This window comes from Desmodus rotundus, chromosome 7, assembly GCF_022682495.2.
Source record: "Desmodus rotundus isolate HL8 chromosome 7, HLdesRot8A.1, whole genome shotgun sequence".
NCBI classification, from domain to species: Eukaryota; Metazoa; Chordata; class Mammalia; order Chiroptera; family Phyllostomidae; genus Desmodus; species Desmodus rotundus.
Genome location: NC_071393.1, coordinates 82,005,577 through 82,017,695, shown reverse-complemented (window position 1 = coordinate 82,017,695; position 12,119 = coordinate 82,005,577). Strand labels below are relative to the sequence as shown.

Here is a 12,119-nt window from a genome sequence, read left to right as displayed (position 1 = left end):
TTACTCTCCTTATTCTATTTACTATGTATAGAGGCTCCTGTTACTTATTACTTAAGGTATGGCAAGAACTCTGCAGAGTACATGCCCATTGAATGATAACAGTGATCCTGTGAAGGCGGTGCTATTGTTAGCACTTCTGGAAATGAGAAAAGTGAGCCTCAGACAGGTTCATTAGAAGGTCTAAGACTACACAGCTGCTAAGCTGCAGAGCCAGGATTTGAACTCTGTGTTGTCTGGTTTCAAAGCCTGTGCATGTAATTCGACCAATTACTGAACTGAGGAAACAAGCTCCCAACAGTGTCTCAAAACAGGACTTCCTGAAGTGAGTATGTCAGTGTTTTCCAGGGGACCCCACTTAGCAAGACTCAGCCCATCCCACAAGCAGAAAGGGGAACTTGGTCTGCCCCCAGAGTTCATTCATGCCTGTATTCCTCCCTTTTCACTGCCTCTCCTCCACCCATGGTCCTATGATATCCTTGCCATCCTTTTTGGCTTTGGCATTTGGCTTTGGTTCTCATAGTGTGGTCATTAGCTTTGGAGCTGGTTGGAAATGCAGAGTCTCAGGCCCACCCCAGACCTATTGAATCATAACCTGCTCCCCAGATGATTTGCATGCACATTAAGTTTGAGAAACACTGTTTTAGATTCTCCCAGGACCCCTGTTGGGGCCAAACATGATGCCTTCTCATTCTGTGGAAATTCTTTGTCCTGAACACCATTGGCATCTTTGGCATCTTCATTGGGTAGAGTACTCAGCTCTTGAGGCTCAGCTCCCTTCCGACCTGGAATCCCACATGCACTTTTTCCCTTTCCCTGATATCCTCCTGCTGCTCACCCTCCCCCCACCCCCAACTTGGGAGCTCTGATTGGCCAATTCCAACTCTGCAGCTCTCTGCCACCATCACCTAGTCACTACCACTCACTTCCCTGGCAGTTAACCCCGAGGCCCACTGACGGCACGTGATGTACTAGAATCCTGCCATCAGGGGAATACAGGAGAGAAACTTCAATGTGAAGGCAAACACCTGGGTGTGAATCAAGTTTTGGTTCTGCTATAAGGGCTGTGTAACCTCTCATGAATCTCTCTTGGAGACTCCAGCTCCTCCTTTATGAAACAGGGATCATTTTAGTATGCTCTGGGTTATTGCGGGAATGAAAACAGGATGATGACTGGTGCATACGAGGGCATGCTTAGACATGCACTGGCCATTTCTGGAGACAGGGAATTCAGGGCCTCTCTGACTTCTCCTCAAGCCTCCTCTGCTGATGTAACTAACACTTTGTTGGCAGGATGTAAGTGACCAGAACAGCATGGACCATCCCCAGCTCTACAAACCTGGACAGCGGAATCTGCTTTTTAACAAGCGTAAATTTTTCATCTGCGTGGCACATGGAATCTACACCTCATTAGCCCTTTTCTTCATTCCCTATGGGGCCTTTTACAACGTGGCTGGAGAGGATGGGCAGCACGTTGCTGACTACCAGTCTTTCGCGGTCACCATGGCCACATCTTTGGTCATCGTGGTCAGCGTGCAGGTAACCCTGATGGTGAAAACATCTTAACTTGATTTCTTTGTAACTTAAAATTCTGTTTCATTGTTGACCGATGTCTTTCTACTTCTTGGAGGAGAAAAAATCCCACAGGAACACTGGGGTTTCCTTTTTGACTACACATTTTGAGGTGGATGCTAGTTGAACCTGTTGTGGTCATCATGTCCCAGTGTATATTAATCAAACTGTCATACTGTAGGCCTTAAACTTACAGAGTGATCAATTATTTTTCAATGAAACTGGGAAAAAAAGAAACAAGAAGCTTTAACATAAATTACCAGATGTAGAAAATTAGCATTAGGGGCCTATAACCTCCGCATTAGTAGAAACCTCACAATGGAATCACTTCTTGGGGTTGAATATTGTCAGTAAGAAGATATGATTATACTACTACTTCCTTCTGGTGTTTGAAGAAGAAATTGTTTTCGCTTATGACAGAAAGAGAAACTTTCCCATGATTTCTATAAGGCTTCATAATGTCTAGGTTTTAAAGTGAGATCTACAGTTTTTTTGGCATTATAACCTTGGAATTATTCAAGAGGTTTGGTGGTACCTCTGAAACTGACAGGGATAATTTTTGATGTTCCATTGATCTTCTTCCACTGGACATCTTGAGTTGTGTTTCTATTCCCTTTTTAATGCAAATTATGAACAATACTACTAGATATAAGTTAGAATTCACAAAAGCTTTCTGTCCATTAAAATCTGTAGCTCTGGGTGGGTACAGCAAGCAATGTGACTTCTGTTTTATGTTTTTCTTTTCGGGTTTTTTGTTTGTTTCTTGTTTTTATTTTTAAGGGTATCAATCAAGGGCTTAATTTTTATAGCATTCGAATTGCCTTTGGTCAGACCTTTTCCTAGCCAAAAAGATTTGTAACCAATCTTTCACAAATCTTAGCTGCTCACATCCAACAAAAGATCGCATTAAATCCAGACTTTTTCTTCATGACCCAATAAATATTTATTAGGTTGAAGGAATCAAATGTAAACATATTGCTGCAAAGGGCATCGTTTCCATTCATTGGCCCATCTGAGTGAGTATCATTAAGTCCATACGAAAGCCACCTGACAATTGACATCTTGGAAGTTCAAAATTCAGAATCAGACAGGTAGCATCCAAAATCAGAACCAGATTTCTCTACTCAAAAAGGAGTTCTGTTTGTCTGTTTTATAGCTACAGAAAGCACACTGGTGCTCTGTGAGCCCTCCACGCCCAGTCCCCCATGTTCAGTTCTGCAGCGGAGGAGGAAATCACAGACTGACTTGGAAGCATCTGATGTAGCTCAGGCATCCATCAGGGGAGTCCATTACAGGGATGATAAGGTCTTTATCTCCTCACAGAAGCTATCGCTTCATCTTTTCTTACAGCTCTTGGCACTATATTGGGCACTCCAGCTTCTCTTGTTTTGTTGCCTTTGATCCCTGAGCAAACCCGGTGTACACCCTTATTGTTCCAGCCCAGAGAATTGGGCGATGTACTCCTTGTCAGGAGGGCGGGTTTCCACTTCCCTGGATTCTCCTCACAATGAGAGAGTGGTTGTGGCATGTACAGGGACATCTTTTTAGTGGTAGCAGCTTAGTCACCTCCAGGTCAGGCCTGTTACTTGGTGCTCCAAGAGATGATTTGAAAGGTAGTCACTGAGATAAAGGACCCATATCTGAAGAAGAAAGCAAAGGGCAACAATTCTTCAAACTGTCCTTAACATTATATGCTATATAAAAATAAGGGCAAAACATTTACCTGGAAAATTCACTGTAGATATAACAGGCATCATATGTTTTTAGTGAAACTAGCTTTCCAAATTAACCCTATAATTTTTGATTAACTTCATGTTTTAGTTAAAAAATCTGTTGGTATTCTTATATCTCTTTTTCTTTTTGCTTGTCCATAATTTATTTCTTATACCCTGTTGCAGCAATGCCAGTGCTGTTTCTATATTAACTTTCAATTTAAAAGCATTTTCCCCACACAGCACACAGTTCTTTAACAGTTGGATGCCATCATTACATTTCTCCTTTTTTCACAAGCTGAGAGCTCATAAAAATAATCTTACTTTAAAAACATTGTTTATTTATAAGATCACACAATTTTTCATTCTGTAATTTAGAGTTTTAAAAATCAAACTATTCAAAATTTCTTACCTTTAATTATCAAGGTTTTATAAGAATGGGACCCATGCTTTCTCAGAGGGATTCATACTTAGGGCTCAGAGTAACCACTGGTCCCTCACTCAGGGTGGGACTATCCAGGTCTGTTTGGTTCAGGCCTCATTGGCTTTTGTCTCTCCCATCTATTCTCCGCTTTCCATCTCCTCAAGGGCAACTGTGGACCACCTAGCTTTTCTCTAATGTTAACATTAGCATCGTATGTAACCATTGTGCAGTTGTCAGAACTGTGAAATAACCCCTGGAATGAAGCCATTAACTGAACTGCAGATTTCCTTGGTTTTGCGTTACCGATCTTTTCCTGTTCCAGGATCCCACATCGCATTCAGTTGTCATGTCTTCTTAGTTTCCTCTCTGGCAGTTTTCCACTCTTCCCTTGTCTTTCATGACCTGGCCACTGTTGAAGAGCGTCAGGCATTTTGTAGAATGTCTCAGGGTTTGGGTTTTTTTTGTTTTGTTTTGTTTTGTTTTTTGGTGTTTTCTTGGGAATAGACTGAGATGATGGATTTTGGGGAAGAATCACAGAGGTGAGTTCTAGTTGCATCCTATCAGGGAGGCACACGCTATCAACGTAATTTATTACTGGTGATGCTGGTCTTGGTTACTTAGTTAAGATAATGTCTTTAAGATAAAGGTTTCTCCACTGTAAACTGATTGTTTCCCTGTATTAGAACTGAGTCACTATGACCAGCCCACATTCAGGGGGAAGAGAATAAACTCCATTTCCTAGAAAGAGGAGTTTCAAAGAACTGGTGGTCATATGTTACAAGCATAACAGGTATAATTTTAAATAAAACTGATAGAACAAACTGGGACCAAGATTTGCCCAAGTTCACACAGTGACTGCCCTGCCGGTTTAGGGCAAGGATTCAGTAGTCTTATTTCTCAAGGAAATGTTCTTAAGTAAAGGCATGTGCGAGTGTCCTTTAAAAAGGGGAGGCGCACATTTTCTACAACACTATTATTGCTGGGGTGCAGAGCATTTAGGCACGGCCGGGAAGCAGTAATGCACACAGGAAGTTGTACTTCTGAGGACGAGGTTCTGGGTCACACTGCTTGGTGGCTGTGATCTCTTTACCACGTTACAGGGTCAAAGTCCTCTAAGTCTTATCCACACACTCCCTTTCCATTTCTCCTTTATCTGATTTCTCCCTGCCCTTCATGCATACCCACCATTAATTCTGAGTGCTGCAGAGACCCGAAACGGCCAGCAGACTGAGGAACTTTCTGGATAGAATGAGAGAGAAGAGATACAGGCTAGTAACAGTGGCCTAGACGCAGAATGGGTGAGAATGGATACCAGTTTCCAATGGGCATGCTTTGTTTATTACTGTACTGTAATTTAAATTCCAATGCCAGACACAAATGAGTATTTGCTGAATGAATGAAAGGGCAAGGGATATAAAGAGAGAGTTTAAAGTTGAGCAAACGAAGTAAGAAGAATTCGGTTGAGGTACCCAACTACCCCCACTCTATTAGTTACATGCCCATCTACTCTCAGATGACTAAAGCAAGCCTGTCCTTGGTGGTACCCTGCAGAAGCCTGTATCTTCATTACCGCTCTGAGGAATGTCATGCTTATACGTATTCTGCAGGGCCACTATGAACTAGGTATTATTGTCCCCTCTCACAGATGGAGCTCAGGGTGGTTAAAGGCCTTGCCTGAGGCCACACACGGAATCCCAGACCCAGGACTGAAACCCAGACCTATCTGACTCTGACTTTGTCTAGGATAAAGTCTTTCATTGGTCAAAAGGCAAACTTTCAGGCAGCCTGAAAACAAAGGTTCTCACTGAGTAGAAAGAAAAATATCAGATACTTTCTTGTTTATACAGGAGAAAGAAAGAGAGCAGTCATAAAGCTAGGAGCACTGGGGTTTGGAAGAGAGAGAACACCTGGAAGAATAGGGGAAGGAGAGGCTGCAGAAATACTAACAGCAAACCTGGCCCACTTGCTTCTGCCAGGCTTTTCTGGCTCGCAGAGTAACAGTAGCAGCTGCCATTAATTGAACATTTCCTATGTAAATGAATTGTTACTGAGATAATCCCCTTATCTTGTTTACTCCATTCACGGCCCTCTAAAACATAGATACTATTACTATAGATGAAAAATAGACAGGTTACAGTTCAAGTCACACAGAATGTGACAGGCCAGGATCTAAACACAGATCTGGCCTCAGACCCCCAACTCCAAAGCCATGTGGACCTCTCTCCCTTCTTTATAAAGAAAACTGGAAGCTAGTAGCTACAGAGAATGCATGGTCCACCTCTCCCTTCCATGAGGGGACACCTGCGACAACGGGATCATCCTTGAATAAAACGGGAGAGAAGCTCTGTTAATAGAGGATACACGCACAGACCCACTTTCAACGTCAATGTTCAATTTAAGGAATATATAGGTTAATTCCTGTCATTTTAGTCTAACACATTTTTATTTCTAGGAAGCCCTGCAAATGTTTGCTTTACCATAGAATTTTCAGACCTGAGTTTATAATCATAAAAGCTCAGCAATTTTGGCTTCAGTGGAAACTGCCGTCCTATATATATATAAAATAATGAGTTTCAGGAATTTTGTGAATAAGCTCACTTTGATGGTGGCATTAATGCCATTTTCTTGCCATCTAAGCTTAACTTGTCATTATGGTAACAGTCCCCATGAAATTTCCACGAGCAAATACGCATCCGTGCCTGGCAGTGCAGTTTAAATTAGAGTACCATAACTACAGTCATGAATCTTATGTATGTGTTCTGCGATGCTATTGGCCAAACTTCCCCAGTCTCTATTATTTTTTAAGTATCAGTTTTCTTCAGTTACTTGAGTTATGAAGTTCTCCTTTTAACATTTCAAATAATATAGAAGCGTTTAAAATAAAATCAATCATCCTTCTTTTCTTCCCTATAGTTTCCTGGTTAACTATTATTATGATTACTATAGCTTAATTCTTCCACACGTGCATGTATCCAAGAGAAATTCTCATAATTTCTGTGATATGCTTTTCACACTTAGTGAGATATGCTAGACAGCTCTCCAAACCAACACGTCCAGCTATCATAACCTTTTGAAGGGCTGTGCAGAATTTGACAATTGGTTACATAATAACTTATTCACCCACCCTCTAACGATAGACATTCAGCACGTTTCTTTTTTGTTATTGAAGCAATGCTGCCACACATATACTACTACTCTGGGATTTTTAAAATATCCTACTTATGAATAATTTATAACTTTTATTATTGAATTTCCATTCTACTAGTGATTTCTCCCTATTTTCATAATCAGTTAAATCTTCATCTCTATACTAACACACCAAAACTAAACAACTGTATCTTCCATCAAATGTTTCACTATCCTGTTTTATACCTTCCCTCACCCACCTCCAAATTAAACAGTTTTGGAAATATTTTTACTTCACTTCTCCCTCCCTTGTCCCACTCCCCTCCCCAACTCTTGAACATTCCTAATTTAGGACTCTAGTTCCAGGATGTTAGATGCTCCTCCAACATATGTCTTGACTGTTACAAAATTCTTTCTAAATTAATACTACGGTTCATACTCAGTTTTTACTCATTTAGAGCCAACTCCAAATTTACAAGAATCGTTGCTTACCACCACTTTGAAGCTCTTTGTCTTCCACTGTTTTGAGGCCTTTGTTCCAAATTAATTAATTTTTTTTTGTTACAGCAATTTCCTTGAGTAATTTCTTCAGAAGTGGCAGATAGATTTTCTATTTTGAGCCTTCTTTCTTTGTCTTTACATTTAAATGCTATATCGAATGGACATAAGACTCTCGAGTCAGAGCCTTTGTCATTAGGAACCTTGTGAAAGTTGTTCTATGTTCCAGTTTCAACTGTCTGATATTACATTGATCTCTTTCCTTTGTAAGGAATATCTTCTCTGTCTAGAAGTGTGTGTTCTTTATCCTTCGACTTCCCAAACGACACCAGAATGTTACTTCTTCCCTTAATTTGCCTTGGATATAGATTGCTCCCCCACATCTGAAAATCTTTGCTACTTGTTGTACCAGAGCGGTTTTCTTCTGTTATTTCTTTGATTGTTACCTTTTTATTTATTTATTTTTCTAAAATTTCAATTGTTTTGCACATTGGACCCATGGATCTGACATCTATGGATTTGCCATCCCTGTCTTATATCTTTTTGCATGTAATATCTATTTCTTCAAGTTTTTGCTCTCTGCTGTGAGATAGTATTTCCACTTGTTTTTTCCAGAATATTAATTCAGTTCTCATCAGTGACTATTCTTATTTTGTTTCTCTATTGAGTTTTTAAATTCAGCAATAATGCTTTTTTTCATCCAGAATTTTTTCTGTGATCTAATTGCATCCCCTTAAGAATTCTCATTACATTTTTTTTGTTTCTGTTGTTATAGTACTTGTCTGCTTTTTCCATTAGTTCTGCCTCAATAGGAGCCACTTGTTCTTGATTTGTCCTTTTTTTTTTTGAGGCTTAAGTTTGTTGTGATTTTTTTTTGCTTACTCATACCCACACAGTCCAGGCTATTGGTGTCCCTGGATAGTGATGAACTGACAGGTGGTAGAAGGTAGATTTGGAGATTTTGTCTAACATCTTAGCAGCCAAACAAGCTGGAAAACTGGCATCTCTTTGCTGAGGCTTTCTCTTCTTAGGCCTCTTGAAAAAAGAAAATGCTGTCCCTTTATAATCCCTGCAGTTTACATCCAAGGCTTCCAACAATCTATTACCGGGGCAGTATTTCAAAAGACAGCAAAGTTAAAGTGGGAAGTGGAACTATATCTCCAATGCAGAGAAGGATCTATTTACTAAGTAAGCAGGGTCCTCTCAGGCAGGCGAGACATCTGTGGTCTTGCATCAGACTCAGCTAAAAAGAAGCAAACCTTCTCTTGGATCACGTTGGACCTCTGAGATGCAAATAATGATGTCAGAACCTACTTGTTTCTCCCTGAGAACACAAGGGCTCTTCTTCACCAGTGGCTTCCTTGGCTTTCTGATAGTAGGTCACTCTTTTACAGCTGTTCCACCACACCAAGCACCTGGAAGGGAGAAGGGTTGTGATTGTGCTCCCAGGGCACTATGAACCAGCTTCTGACATTTATGTCAGAAGAAGATGAAGGATTTGTCTTTGTTACTATTCAAATAATTTAAGAGAAAGGATCATCAAAATGAGGTAGAATATTGATGTAAAACAGATGATGCCTGTGTAAAAAAATGGTCATGTGAACATTTACAGATTATAAAATGTTGCACTTGGTTACCACAGAAAATATTTTTTCCATCAAAAAACATTTTTAAAAGCAATTTATAAAGCAACATTGAAATTAGAACCCACTCTGCTTTCTTATTTCTCTCTGAAAAGAAGTTTAACATTTTATTACCCAATTCTGATCAAGCCTTGGCAGATACAATGGCTTGCAGGTAGAAGTTCTGAAGTCAGCTGTTGAGCAGAAATGTACAGTGAGTCCCCTGAGTTGTGCACAAAGTGGAGGTGCCTCTGGTTAGTTGGGAACTAGACAGGTGTAACCATTTTTTTCACAGAGCAGTTCTGGGGAAACATCTCTCAGTAAAAACATGCTCTTTTAATCCTCAAAGACCTCCCCCTTGTATCCGACTTTATTTACAGATAGCCTTGGATACCAGTTACTGGACTGTCATTAATCACGTCTTCATATGGGGCAGCATTGCCACGTACTTCTCTATTTTATTTACAATGCACAGTAATGGCATGTTTGACGTCTTCCCAAAGCAGTTTCCATTTGTTGGTAAGTGAATCCTATTATCTACTGGGGCCTAGTGTCATGCTGTCACTTATTTGTCTTCGTTATTTATTTTCTGTGTTAGGTGGGACTAGCGGTGACCACTAATTGTTTCTCTAGGACTTGATTGCATCAGAAGCATCTGAAGGCTTCCAGGCTTGAAAAGAACTCTAAAAGATTAGTTTCTGCTGTTTTCACCAGATGCAAAAGACTCATTGAGATGGCTACTCCAACAGCCCAGATGAAGCAAACTGCCTTTTTGAAAACAAGAGGCATAGCATATGCATCAGGGCTACCCAAGGCCTGGGAAAAGTTCATGTATGATAGAGGAAAGAGAAAGAGAATGTGTCTTTCATGCCACAGTATCACCAGTATCTGTGCCAGAGATTACCAGTGGAACTTACTTGCGTTAGGATAAGAAAGAAATGATGTATAATTTAGAGCCTTCTAAAACTTTTGGGACGTTAGTCTGTAGTGGCATGAAGAGTAAGCTCTGTAGTTAGACGGCCAGGATTCAGTGTCAGCTTCACCACTTATTAGCTGTGTGACTGAGGGCAAGTTTTTTCCTTTTCGTGCCTTAATGTCTAACCCGGGAATATTAATATTTTCTAGTTTCATTGGAAATTTGTGAGGGTTAAATGAAATAGTGCATATAAAATGCTTAGCATGTGACATTCTATGTAGCAGTTCAGAAAAATGTTACCCACGGTAATGGTGGTGATGATAATGAGGATGATCCAAGTAAATGTGTCCTGGGGACACTGCAGAGTGATTTGAGCTGTAAATACCATAGGTAGCATAGAGCCTCCTAAAGTCCGTTACAGTCGTGAGATTCTGTGATTCTATGAAAGCGTGCATCTGGTTCATCTATTGAGTATACTGACATTGCTCCACACATTTCATAGTGATTCCTAGCAGGGGCCACTGAACTTTAGACTGTGGGGCTACTAATATACTTTCTCAGAAGTTTTAAAATCTCTAGGGTGTGTGAGAGAAGTTGGTAATAATGATGTTTTTCAGTTCATCCCAGCAAACTTTGGAAAAGAGAGACAAACAGATGACAACACTTGTGAGCTCAATCAGGCAGGACTGAGATTTGCATCTACTAGTCAGGGAATTCAGTCTACCAAAGAATTCTTAGAAGACTGGTTCATGTAGAAAGCAAAATAAGAGCAATTATAGTGTTATACATTCCCAATGATGCAAAGGCTCCTGAATTAAATGGAAATTGCAATTCCATTTAAATTTGCACATACACTTAAGGATCTTATTCTTCAATTTTTGCCTTGCCCTGCATGCACATGGAAATTTTAAATTGCACCACTCTTACTTAATATGTAATATTAATACTTTGTTTATCAAAAGATTCCAGTCATGTAGAAAAAACATGGTGGTTATGAATAAAAATAAGCATATTAGGAAAAGAGAGACGTTAAAACTCTTTTTGTTTTTTTATTTTTTCTTTCTTTTTTTCTTTTTTGTTGCCAAATCTGAGAGTTCAGCGCATTGACTAGAAGATTCCAGTCCTCAGAAGGCATTTCAGAATGCATAAGGAGCCTGGAATGCCTCAACTGGAGAAAGTAGTTTGTGTGGGGACCACTCTCTCCAGCTAATTAATTCCAGGAATTAATTACTGAGCTCCAATGAGTCTTTTCAAAAGTTAGATCAACATTGAGGTTTAACAAAAATTTTTTTCCTTAGTAGCCAGCAGCAAACAGGAGTGTGGTTTTAAAGTGAAGCTGGTGCTTTTCCAGCCATGCCTGGGGGCACTGAGCTTCAAGGAGCTCAAAGAGATGTTTAATTTGTTGAGTCAAGTTTGTTTCTGCCCAGGGAAATGGAACCAACTGTTCTTTGGTAGGCAGATTCTCTTCTCTAGCAGGGGTGTCCAACTTTTTCACGTTTCTGGGCCACGTTGCCAGAAAACTTGTCTTGAGCCACACATTAAATACAGAAACACTAATAAAAACTGAAGAGCAAAAGTAAGGTTTTAAGTAAATTCACAATTTTTGGTTGGGCTGTGTTCATGGCTATCCTGGACGGTGGGTTGGACGCCCCTGAAAGCCAGAAAATGCAGGCACCCAAAGCCCATTCAGGGTGTTAACACTTTTAGCATTGGGAGAGGGATCCTGGATAATTGGATGTTTGGTAAGTCCCTGGAAAACCCATAGGAACAAAAGTTGGTTTTGGTGATATAAGTAGGCTTTCCATCTTCTGTAGGACTTTCCTACCTGCCTTACTGACCCTTGTTGCTTTGTTTAAACAAACGTCCCAGTATTTGAGCTATGAGTACAAAGTAAAGAAACTGGCTCCAGGCTTGGGAATGAGTTGCACTGCTCTGTTGCACCGGCGTTTGGTGGCTGCACCAGGGGTTTCCCAGTGAGGGGAACACTCTACAAAAATGAGGAGCATCCCTGCTCTCCTGGGAACCTTCAGTACCTCATAACCCGGTGAGTGGCAGAGAAATCAGCAAGTCCCTTTGATGTAGGTTTTTCTGGGGTTGTGGCCTGAATTTAGAAGTTTAGCCCAGTAGTAAATGAAGCTTACCCTTTGTGACATACCCAGTCCCCACGACTGTTATTTAAGACTGTGCCTGCATCCAGGACATATATTGTGTAGTTTTGATATGGTAATGAGGAGGGACAAAGTTTGCCACCC

General features: G+C 40.4%; 1 protein-coding gene across 12 annotated transcripts in view; it reads left to right on the top strand.

Moving 5' to 3' along the window:
* The window catches only part of ATP8B4 (ATPase phospholipid transporting 8B4 (putative)), a 222,568-nt gene that overhangs the window by 204,754 nt on the left and 5,695 nt on the right, over positions 1 to 12,119 (top strand). For all 12 annotated transcript variants that reach the window (XM_024568257.4, XM_024568254.4, XM_053927684.2 and 9 more), the window contains 2 exons: positions 1,291 to 1,536; positions 9,332 to 9,470. In XM_024568257.4, the coding sequence (XP_024424025.2) occupies positions 1,291 to 1,536; positions 9,332 to 9,470 (385 nt within the window). The remainder of the gene's footprint in view (positions 1 to 1,290; positions 1,537 to 9,331; positions 9,471 to 12,119) is intronic.